The sequence below is a fragment of the Phacochoerus africanus genome, chromosome 7 (assembly GCF_016906955.1).
Source record: "Phacochoerus africanus isolate WHEZ1 chromosome 7, ROS_Pafr_v1, whole genome shotgun sequence".
Lineage (NCBI taxonomy): Eukaryota > Metazoa > Chordata > Mammalia > Artiodactyla > Suidae > Phacochoerus > Phacochoerus africanus.
In genome coordinates, this window is record NC_062550.1 from 104,574,461 (window position 1) to 104,586,534 (window position 12,074).

Sequence of the window (12,074 nt, forward strand, 5' to 3'; positions counted from 1 at the left end):
TGAAAAAAAACCTCTCACCTGGAGTAAATTATTAAACATCATCTTAAAGGTTTAATGTGTACAAATATTTGTCTCAAAAAGACAAAGCTTTGTCCAAGGTTCATCTTGAACTCAAAGTATTAGGAAGATTAAGTGACTCTCTGAACACCAGTGAGAAGCGTGTGGAAGATGGAGGTCACCCTTTGAAAGAAGATCTCTGTGACCTGGGTAAATAGGAGGCCCACAAACACTTCCAACAAGCCCAGGTCAGGGTGGGGTCATGGCGCCAGGCCCTCTGGACCACTGTCTGCCCAGAGCAGGGTGCTCACCGCGTTAGCCTCTCGCCCTTCAGTTCCAGGTCTGCCACTGTGATGAGCTGATCCAGCTTGAATTTAGTGTCAATAATTTCTGCATCGCGGGGAGAGTATGTCCCACCTTCTCTCTGCTTCTGTCGTAGTCTAAAGTAGGTGGAATAAAGTCCATGAAGGGAATAGCTTAGAAAGCACATGAAATTAGGTTTAGTTTCCTTTTTAAGCAAAGACATTAGTCAGTTTCTTTATTGAGAACACTTCTCAGAATATTGCAAATTTAAAGCTATCCAACTACTCTTCCCTGTTTTAATTCCATAGAACATACTCTACTACGATGTTTTTAACATGCTGTTATGTTGACGTTTCAAATTGCAACGGGAATTAGCTCATCAAGGCCTGAGCCACTGGCACATTTAAAATAGAGAGCAAATGAGACTCACGCTGTGAGCTTGTTTCTCCTCCCTTAAGCTGTCCCATAGAATTGTCATAAAAAGGTAATATGCCAATGTGGAAATAGCTCATTGCCATCAGCACCAGAGATAAAAGGCAGGACTCCACTGTTTTTACATTCATGAAACACAGTTACACTCAGGAAAATACATAATAATGTGTTTTGAACTATCTCACTGTCTTTTAACAAAAATATTGTCAAGTATATAATATCTAAGTATAATTATTCTTCATGTAACCTATATAATTATACATTCTATTTATAATCTAAGAAAATCAAAAATTCAAATTCAAAAATGAATGAATCACATGAATCTGAGAATCAAAGTCTCTTCATTTTGAGCCCTTTACATGCTTATTTTTATGTGACATAATACAGTATATTACAAAGTATATTTAGCTATTTAGTTTCTGCACTTTAAACACAATATTTACTGTGAGTTATTTTTCTGGAGATGATACAGAAATTATAAGGTACGGCCCTTATCCTCAAGGTTACTTGAATGGGACCTCTCAAGGCTTTAGTTGAGAACATTTACTTGATTGTTACTTGAATTTATATTAAATGTTTTCCATTCATGGAACCTCTCTGGCTTTAGTTGGGAAACCAGATCTAAAGTAGAAAAGCATAAAAAAGGGGAATAAGATTCAAATTACGTCATAACAGTAGTTGATTAGTTATAAAATGTTATTTAAGTGACTGTAACTGTTAGTATTTAGAGAAAGTAAAAAGTAGGATTTGACTTGAGTATCCCAGGATGAGGAGGCATTCAGAGGAAGCACATTTCCAGGTGACGAAACAAAAGCAGAGCTGTGTGATCATCTAAGGAATATTCAGGTGAGAAAAGATGCTATTGGCTAAAGACACATATGTAAGAAAGTTGTAGGAATAAGAAAGGCCATTTCCTGCCCACAGAGGAGTCACTTCCTTCGAGAAGTGATTCCGGGCGGAAGAACATGAGTACGATGAATGCACGTCCCCAGGAAGGAGGACCGCACCTTACACACTGTATCTCTAAGAGTGCCTGAAACAGCAGTCTTCCGGCTTAATCTGAGAATACCCTCTGGCATACGGAAAATGTCTTTCAAAAAGCCTTCAAATTGTCCATCAACGATAATTTAAGATTCAAGATGAAGCAGAGGACGTTTGGCGTACAAAATACAAGACAGCATTATTCTGATAAAAATAGCGCCTATTAGACTACTTGGGAAACGAGTAGAATGGTTATTTTCACGAATGTAAGATTCCTTTAATTCAGAAGTCCATCTTATGAAACGAGATTTCAGGATCACGACTAAGATTTCCCCAAGGTCCTGTCAACAACAGGGGCATTAAGAGGCCCTGATACTGAGAATTTGAAAGGGCACATGGAAAATGTGGTAGAGACGTTTTGGTAAAGGAAATGTGAGAATGGGGCCCATCAAATAAACAAGTTGGACTTTTTTTAAAATAGTCTATCAACAGTGATCCTGCAAGGCAAGAGGACAGGGAGATACGTCCTTTGACTGTGCTGCGTAATTATTACTTACCATGGAAGCCCAACAGTCCACCTGGGTGAGCTCATGCTCTGTCCATTCCGTCAGTGAATGATTCCAGCTGGCACCAGCCCACCCGCACAATCAGGCAAGGGTGGGCTGTTTCCACTGCCTGGTTCCAGCCTGTCTATACCCTCCGATAATGATGGGGAGCTTCTACAGGTCAGTTTCAGCCCCTTCCTCTGTCCTGTTTCTTTGCCTGCGCCAGTGGGGGCCACTCCAGGTCAGACTTGGGAGTCTGAGTTCTTCCCGTTCTTTGTTCCTTTATGGTCCCTCTCACAAAGCCTAAGGAAAGCAGCCGCTTTGTTGCACTCGCTGCTTCTGAATGCCTCAGTGTTTCCCCCAGCCCCCCAGCCACCCACCTTAGTTGTTAACTGTTTGTGCCAGTTTCTAATTCTTTATATGAAATGTCTTCCATTCAAGTAACCACCATGGCGTCTGTCTCCTGATTGGACCGTTACTGAATGACGTCCATAAACCATCTTAGGAATCTAAGTAGAAACAAATCTTACCTTGCAAATGCAAAAACAGCTGTTCCGAGAAGAATGATGGAAAGGATGCACAGCGTGACTGAAAGTATAATCTCTACAGTTCTTTCTGAAAGCCCTTCACCTGAAGAGGAAAAAGTATAACATTATCATTAATTATTATTATATGCAACGCTATGTTGGGTCTCAAAACACAGAACATATTTTCTTGGTATATTTCTCAAGAACGCTAATAAAATGTACAAAGGTTTCTCTTCTTTTCCTACATCTTCTAACTTTGGGGCTCAGTCCTTGGTCCCCTTCTTTTTTCTATCTAAATCACATCCTTGGTAAGCCCATGCAGACTCATGGTTTTAATTTGCATTTATATGATGATTAATGCTTAACTGTAATCTTTGGGATTCCTGACTTGTATATTCGATTGCCTGTTGTACATCATTATTTAGAAGTCTACTTAGAATTTTTAAATAAAAATGTGCAAAGCTGAACATCTAGTCTTCCCTCCTTTCAACTGCATCTTTCTACCTTTTAGTTGATGGCAACTTCGCTGTTCTAGTTGCTCAGACCAAAACCTGTGAAGTCGTAGTTGACGTTCCCTTCCTTTCATGGAACACATCCAGAATCTCTGAAGAAATTCTGTTGGCTCTCTCTTAAAAGCATGTATACTTTTCACTAAAAGAAACTAGGGAAACGTGAAAAGATAGTAATTCTACAGTATGACTAACGAACAAAAGGAAAGTGGGACATCTAATGGAGCAAGAAGGCTAAGAAACCATCAAAGGCTAATAGTACGGAAAGAACAAAAGATCACGTTGAAGAGGTTCCTCCTGGTCAAAGAGAGAACCATTTAAGCTTTATACGGAACGAAAACTGAAATTGGTCGAAATCAGTTCAGTATGTAAAAGTCTATGAGTTCCAATATAATTCAATGAAAGAGAAATGAGAGTTAAAAAACACTAGTTTGTAAACTCCAGTTTTAGACAAACTAGTTTTTTTCACTCTAAAAATCTGTAATTAAAGGGAGAATATTAAGCATTTTCCCCTGGCTTTCTCATATGAATTATGAGAAATTATGAGAAATTAAAAGAATTTCCCTAGTTAAGGAGCTGGAGCTCCTTGTTAGAGGAGAACTCTTTTTAATAAATGTAGAATAATACATTTAGAAATTAATTTTTCATTCCTAATAAAATAACAGATTGGGGTAACAATCACAAATACATCTTTAAATGACTAGGAGGAAGGCTGATAGGGACTTGAGTATTTGGGGAATGTCAAACTTACACCCCACAGGTTATTTGCTGGTTATAACAATGGAAAAAGTTTTCCAGTGAAGGATCATGTAGTCACTACCACTAAGCTTACTGATCAATTTTTTCTTTGTCTTTTTTTTTTTTTTTTTTTTGTTGCTATTTCTTGGGCCGCTCCCACGGCATATGGAGGTTTCCCAGGCTAGGGGTCTAATCGGAGCTGTAGCCACCGGCCTACGCCAGAGCCACAGCAATGCGGGATCCGAGCCGCATCTGCAACCTACACCACCGCTCACAGCAACGCCGGATCGTTAACCCACTGAGCAAGGGCAGGGACCGAACCCGCAACCTCATGGTTCCTAGTCGGATTCGTTAACCACTGCGCCACGACGGGAACTCCACTGATCAATTTTTAAATCACTGAGATTGTAACAACCAGATATTATCCACCTCCTGGTGTGAGGCATTTTGATCTAGGCAGCAACACTTGTAAAGTATCCCTGCCAAAAGTGTTGATTATAAATACTTACACTCTTAGATCTCATCTATTTACAAGAAAGTAGAGGAATTTATAAGGCAGTCAAGAATGGAGTAAAAAAAACGACGTCAATAAAAAGCAATCAGACAAATTCAGAATATGAGACCCCCTGCAGAAGAGCTCATCTGGCTGCCTCAGTAAGTCTGCGTCATGGGGGTGGGGGAAAGGAAGAAGTCTCTAGAAAGATTAAGAGACACAGCAATCAAAAATAATGTGTGAACATCCTGTTTGATCCTGTTTCAAACAAACTATTAAAAAATCAGTATGATTTAAAAAAATACATAGTTTTACATAATGTTAAGGATCTGGCATTAATTTTGTTTAACAATATAATAAACTTGCAGTTACTACATAAATATGGTAAAGTATTTCAGTATAGAATAGTCAGTGCTTTTTATGATTTGCTTTAAAATACTTCATAAACAAAAGAAATGAATAAAATAGATTTGGCAAACTTAAAAATTATTATATTTAACAGGTATTTGAGGGTTCATTACACTATTCAAAACTTTAGTTTATGCTCGATTCGCTTTTCACCATCTCTGCTGCAAGCATCCTGGCCAAGGCCACCATCCTGTTTTGCATGAATCATTGTACGGACACCCAACAAGTTGTCCTGTATCTACCTTTGTCCTTGTTTCATCTATTTTCAAGATGACAGCAAGAGTAATGCTTCCATTTTTTATTTTATTTTTGTCTTTTTGTCTTTTAGGGCTACACCTATGGCATATGGAGGTTCTCAGGCTAAGGGTCAAATTGGAGCTGTAGCTGCTGGCCTACACCACAGCCACAGCAACTTGGGATCTGAGCCGCGTCTGTGACCTACACCACAGTTCATGGCGATGCCAGACCCTTAACTCACGGAGCGAGGCCAGGGTTGGAACCTGCATCCTCGTGGATGTTAGTCGGGCTTATCAACCACTGAGCCACAGTGGGAACTCCAAGAGTAATGCTTTCAAAACACTACCTCACTACTTAAAATTCTTCTCATCTCTGACAGAGAAAACCAAAGTCCTTCCAATGGTCTATGGCCATTGTAGTGGTCTCTGGTTCCTCCTTTGTTCTCTGGTTCCCTGTTATCTCTTTGACTTTCCTTTTAATCTCCACCTTGCTCTGAAGCCAGACTGGTCTCTCTGTTATTCTTGAGACACATCAGAGTCACGCTTGACATAGGGCGTATGGCCAGCTTCTTCCTGTGCCTGGAAAGGCATTTCTCTTGTAGATCTGCCTGGGTAGCTATTTCATTACCTTCAAGAATTTGCTCAAACATCACGTACTCAGTTGAAGCCTACACGGACTACCTCTTATAGACTGAATGTGTGTGTCCCTCCCAAATTAGTATGTTGAAGCCCTAACACAAATACAACATGACAGTATCTGGAGCAAGGAAGAAAGTAATGTTACGTGAGGTCATAAGGATTGGGCCAAATCTGATAGAACTCGGGTCCTTTTAGGAAGAGACGCCAGAAAGCTAGTTCTCTCCTTGCATGTGCACATACTGAGGAAAGGCCATGAGAAGGTACAGTGAGAAGGAGGCCTTCACAAGCCAGGAAGAGAGCCCTCAGCATATCTAGAGTTGACTGGAACCTTATCTTGGACTTCTCACCTCAGAACTGTGAGAAAATAAATTGCTTAAGTTACTCAGTCTGTGGTATTTTGTTATGGCAGCCCAGGCAGACTGAGATCCTGTTTAAGATTGAAAGCTATGGCTCTCTTATTTCTCTTCTTCCCCCTGCAACATCCTCTGTTCTCTGTTCTACTTTTTCTTTCCGTTGCCCTTATCATCTTTTAACATAGCTTATAATTCATTTATTTATTATATTATTTTTTATTACCTATTCAGAATGTAAGCTTCCTGAAAACAGGAGTCTTTGTTTTATTCAAAACTGTATTCCAAGTCCTCAGACTAGTATCAGGCATATAGTAAATGCTCAATAAATATTTTCTAAATTTACTAATAAATACACATATTGATTTTGAAATAGATGTTAAAAAATCTTCAGGTTGAAGATCAGGCATTAAATCAAATATGAATATGCAAGTAACTAATCATTTATTTTTGATATGATAATTGTAACCAATTTTAAGTTGTATGATATATAATTTATAATTTTTACTGTAGAGACTATTAAAGTCAAGCGACAAAATAGGTTAACTGTTAAACTATGCAGAGATTAATGTGTCATCTTTTTCCCCTGGATTGATGCTTATGTAATGTTAACAATATGAAAGAGTTCCTGTGGCTATTCTGCATATGGTACATTTGAATGAGTGCTGAATCTTAACAGTTATCAAAGTTTAATGGTCATCTAGAATCTTCAGCTAAATTTAGAAAACTCTAGAGAATGGAGTTCATGAAGTATTGTAAATATGCCTTTTTCATACATTAAAACATTAATGGTTTCTTTTATGAATTTTCACAAGCTGCCGCCTAACTGCAACCATGAGGATGAAGAAAGAATCATCTTTATCAGGTAGGAGTGAGTCACTGGACCTTGGACCCAGTGGGGGAAAAAAATGATTTCATAAACCACAAAAGAATCTTCAGATTAGATCACCATTTCAAAGCACTAGCTAAGTGAAATGAGGAAATGACATATAATATATTAATAAACAATGGGTAATCCTTTGGGCACATGAATAACAAAAGCACTATGAGGAAAATACAAAATGTACCATCATTGTCAAGTACAAATTCTGATTCCCTGCTACGCATGTACCCACAGAGCATTACCGGCACAGAATGAAGTCACTCTCTAAATCCTTTCACGGAAAATGGAACTTTTTCTCTTGAAAATATGAACATGGTTATTTTTGTAATAAGTAGAAGTCATTTCCTGACTAGACTTAAAATCCTATGAAAGGCCCAATTAAATTACTTTATTTGCATAATAGAATGTACTAGTGTAGTTAAGCAAGTCACAATTAAAAAGCACTATCTAATTTTTCATAGGTATTATCTTTTGATTAAAATTATCATTATTTAAATTCAGTTTAAGGATGTATTTTTTATGCCAGTCTTATATCTCTAAGAAGAGTGAATTAAATGAGTTATAAACTACGTCTAGCTCTTGATATAAGCACATATTACATGAAAGATATTCTTAATATTCTTATTAATCTTAAAACAAGTTCTCATAACAGAACCTAAGTATAATAAGTTCTTCATTTAGCCTAGTACTAGCCATCTGGCATATTCAAACACTCCAAAAGAACTTACTAAAAGTGATGCAATTTCATAATTCAAGAAATAAAAATTAAATTACCCTAAATAAGTGCTATTTTCATACATCAAAGTGGCAAAATGTTAGAAGTAGATAATAAGCAGTGGTTTCCAGGGTGTAGAGAGAAGTTATACGCCTTCATTGTTTTTTTAAAAAAGAATTATTGCATCTTTATCTATAAAAACAAAGCATACTTATGTGTAAATGTTAACCTCAAAAAGCTGAGAAGGTGAAAAGAGAGCATCTAGAGATAATTTTAAATGTTGAAAAGAGCAAATGGTACAGCAACGATAGAAGGTATGTGGGAACAGACAAATCAGCGAAAGTAATGGAATTGAAAGCTATTTCGGCCTTTACTGATTTCCAGCAACAAAGGACGGGGTTGCAAGCACAGCACTGCCTAGCATCAGGTTGCCTGCAGCTAAAAGCTCTTGCTGCCACTTCCTTGCTCTGTAACCTTTGGCAAGTCGCTTAAAGACCCAGCTTCAGATTTCTTACCAATAAATTGGGGATACTTGGGAAATCAAGTTTTCGGGTTGTAGTGAAAAATACATGGGGTTATGTGCAAAATATCCATAAAAGGCTTGGCACATAACTAATGCTTCATGTCTTAGTAACATTTTATATTCATCGGCCCATCCATTCATCTGACTTAACCTCCCAGTTAGCTTATGAAGTAGGTATTATTATTCTCATGTTGGAAGGAAGATTGCAGAAGTTAATGTGTTAAATAACTAACCCAAGGTCACATAAATTCCATGTATGCCCAAACTGCCTGAACTATGCTTGTCTGGCCGCAACGTTGATGAGTTCACCATCACATTCCCACTGCCTCCTCAACATCATAGAGCTCTCCACTGATGCTCTGGGTCTCGGGGACGATGATCCTTTTGCTGCAAAAAATACGTAGTGACTCCCTGTTTCTGTTCCCAAGCGAACATATTGAAACTTTTCATTGTTAGCACAGTAATTAAATGAGAAGTGTTATGACAAAAGAAAACAATCACAGAGCGCCTTTGCCTTGGGGTTTAAGGTTTCGTCCTGTTCAGCTTTAATGAAGCCCTGTGAGGTGCAGAAAGAAGTGTCTGGTTTTCAAGTCACAGGAATCCTCTATAATTAAACCTTGTAATGAAAACATTGCCTACAAGTAGCTTCTATAAACTGATGTGCCTACGGAGGATTCAACAAAAAAGAGCGTTTAAGAAGGATTCTTGTGAGCTTTGGTGATAAAAACCCTACTGCTCAATCCTGAGTTAAAATAAAATCAAGTTAGGTGTAAGTATTTCTTTAGGATTAAAATGATGGCAGATGTCATTTCTCCTTATTCCTTCAGGCCATAATGACATCCCTAAGTGCAAACACCTCTCCCACCTTATCAGTCCCTATTCAGGAGAGCCCTGTCTGGCCCCTTCTCACATGTAGTACTTTAGCCTTTTCACCAAACTTTAACCTTTTAGTTCCTCAGTCTATGGTGATGATTTTGGCCCCAATTTTAATGTCTGAATAATAATTTCTCTGACAGGCACATCCCCTATCAAAATGGTCTGTCTTATAAGTGCATGCCTTGTACTAACTTAGAAACAAAGCCTTGCAAAGGGGCTCCAGTCCAGAAGCTTGTTTTGATAGGTAACTCAGCTTGAAACTCACTGCCTGTGGTGTAACTCAGGGTACATCCAGCGGTGGTTGGATGACCTGGCTGGGACCTAGACGTCTTCCGCTGAAGTTGGAGATACACTCCTACGGGTTAGGCGGGCTTGTCAGGAATGCTGGAAGCCACCAGCCTGCTGCAAACACTATCATATACCTCAATATATGGCATATTTGAGAGAAAAAAGGACTCAAACATTCTTTACAATCTTATAATGACACCAGCAATATTAAATCAATGCGTTCTACTGTTTGCTTGCCTCCATTCTCATAGCCTTGAAACCATTCTGGCCACTGGCCATTGCCACTGTAGAAATGGTCAGCCTTCTTTCCTCTTTGAGTCCTCTTATATCCTCCTCAGCAATATTCTTTGGCTAAAACTTCGTATGACTCCATGGCCTTTTATTAATGTCAGTCATGGACCAGTGCCTTTTTCTAGGGGCTGCTCTTTGGTGCCTGACTCATCAGAGTGAACCTGATGTCTGCAGAACCACAACATCCAACCTCCAGATAAAAAACCTGATATGAGGAGAGAAACTGATGGTGTGATATCCATTAACCAAAACAATGACTGGGCTATTTTGCTGGTCATTGAGAAATTCTGCTCCATTCTCCCAATCTGAACACCTCACTTCACCACAACTGCGGGTTGCACTCCACTGCCGCTTGGTACTGTCTAGATAGCAGAATTCCGTAGGGTCAATCCAGAGTAAGCATTACAGAGCAAAAGCCTATTGAAAGCTGCTGTCAGGGGAGAGCCCACGGAAGGCCACTCTAAGGCGGAGGCTCAAACGCTATCCTTACGGCCACTGGTATACGGATAACATACAAACTGTGAAAAACTGACCGTAGATACAGGCGCCCCTTCCTTGCCACGACCCCCCTTATCAGCCTGGTGGAATCCTACCTACTGTGTCCAGTCTGTTTCTCCAGTCCCTCATACTCGACCCTCGGCAGGACCCAGTGCTTTTCCCTTCATCCCACATCTGGCCTCCCCTTTAGACGCCTGCTTTACCAGGGCACGCAAACACTGGCACCTGGATGGCTGGGCGGTGGCAGTGATTCCAAAAGAGGAACCACCTCTTCCACCTTCTAGAATTGCTCACTGTACCCGCTGCCTTGGCTGCGGGAGAAGGAAGGAAAAGATCACGACTGAGGAACACCTTGGGACTTCCTGCGGCCAAGAGCTGGGTGAGGCCTGTCCTTGGCCAAAGGACAGCCCTTGGGCAAAACCAGAGGAATCACATCCCTGTTCCCCATGCTTCCCGATGCGTGGCTGTCCCTCTTCTGTCGTTCCTGCTAACCTAGATGTCTCAACTTGGCGTTTCAGATAACTGATTGACTAGTTGGTCCTCCCATCCATGACGCTATAAAAGCAGGCAAGCTGTGAAATGAATACACACAACGACCAACCAGGTACCTCTTTTCAGCGTTGCATTTACAAAATGTCATCTCCCTAAGACCTCTGAGCTATCCATCTGTACTACGTCTCTTACCTACCACCAACAAACACACCGGGACTACCATTTAACTGTGGTAATACATAGGTTCTCAACACGGTGACCTACAGGAAAGCACGTTGATGCCATCAAAACACGTGCTTTGCTGTGGTGGTGTCTGGGTATGATAAACTCACCTATCAAATGAAGAAATGTGTGACACAAGTTCAGAGCCACAAGTCTGGTCAGCCAATTTAAACATGATGGAATTAGTGGGTAAAAATTCATCAAACCAGTCATTTTATGGGATTAAGCAGACAGCATAGCCAAAGAAATTTGTTTGTTATTGCTCTAGAAACAGCAATGTAGCAGGCGATGCACCCCTTCATTTCTTCACGATCCAAAATTTCCTTCACTAAGTGGAGGCTGAAGAATCTGGCTTTTATACAATTAGTGTTCCACAACCAGATGAGACTTTCTGACTAAAAACGGTGGAAGAATTTATCTTCTTCCAGCCATAACTCTCGCTGAAATCTACTGCATTCATGATATCCTACGGATCTGAACCACACGCAAAGTTCCACACACTCAGAATTGATTCAGAGGTAATAGAAAGTTGTGATTTACTCAGAGAAATCATAGGGAAATAATATAATCTCTCCTAAGGTAGTATATTTTAAAAATCTTTGATTATAAGCCATCCAAAAGGAAGCTATGTGGAGTTCTCATCATGGCTCAGTGGAAACGAGTCTGACTGGTAACCATGAGGATGCAGGTTCAATCCCTGGCCTTACTCAGTGGGCTAAGGCTCTGGTGTTGCCATGAGCTGTGGTGTAGGTCACAGACGCAGCTTGGATCTGGCATTGCTGTGGCTGTGGTGTAGGCTGGTGGCTACGGCTCCGATTCGAATCCTAGCCTGGGAACCTCCATATGCCATGGATGTGGCCCTTAAAAAAATAAACTTACGAAAATTTGAAATTTTATTAACTGTATTTTATTCCTTTCCTATATTGGTTTACTTAAGTCTTTCAAAGCAGTTACCATCATCATTTTCCAAATAAGGAAAATCAGGTTTATAGAAATTAAATTATTTTCTCAAGTAGTAGAGCCAAGATTTGAATCCAGGTCTAAATCCTGTATTTGTGATGTAATGGTTATAAAATCTGTGATGGCAGAGCCACTTAACTTACTTAATCTGTGCCTTGGTTTCCTTAT

General features: G+C 39.7%; 1 protein-coding gene across 1 annotated transcript in view; it reads right to left on the reverse strand.

Moving 5' to 3' along the window:
* The window catches only part of PTPRQ (protein tyrosine phosphatase receptor type Q), a 213,112-nt gene that overhangs the window by 41,514 nt on the left and 159,524 nt on the right, over positions 1-12,074 (reverse strand). The window contains exons 35-36 of the mRNA XM_047785804.1: positions 2,789-2,888; positions 309-437 (exon numbers count right to left, since the gene is read on the reverse strand). Coding sequence (XP_047641760.1) covers positions 309-437; positions 2,789-2,888 — 229 coding nt within the window. The remainder of the gene's footprint in view (positions 1-308; positions 438-2,788; positions 2,889-12,074) is intronic.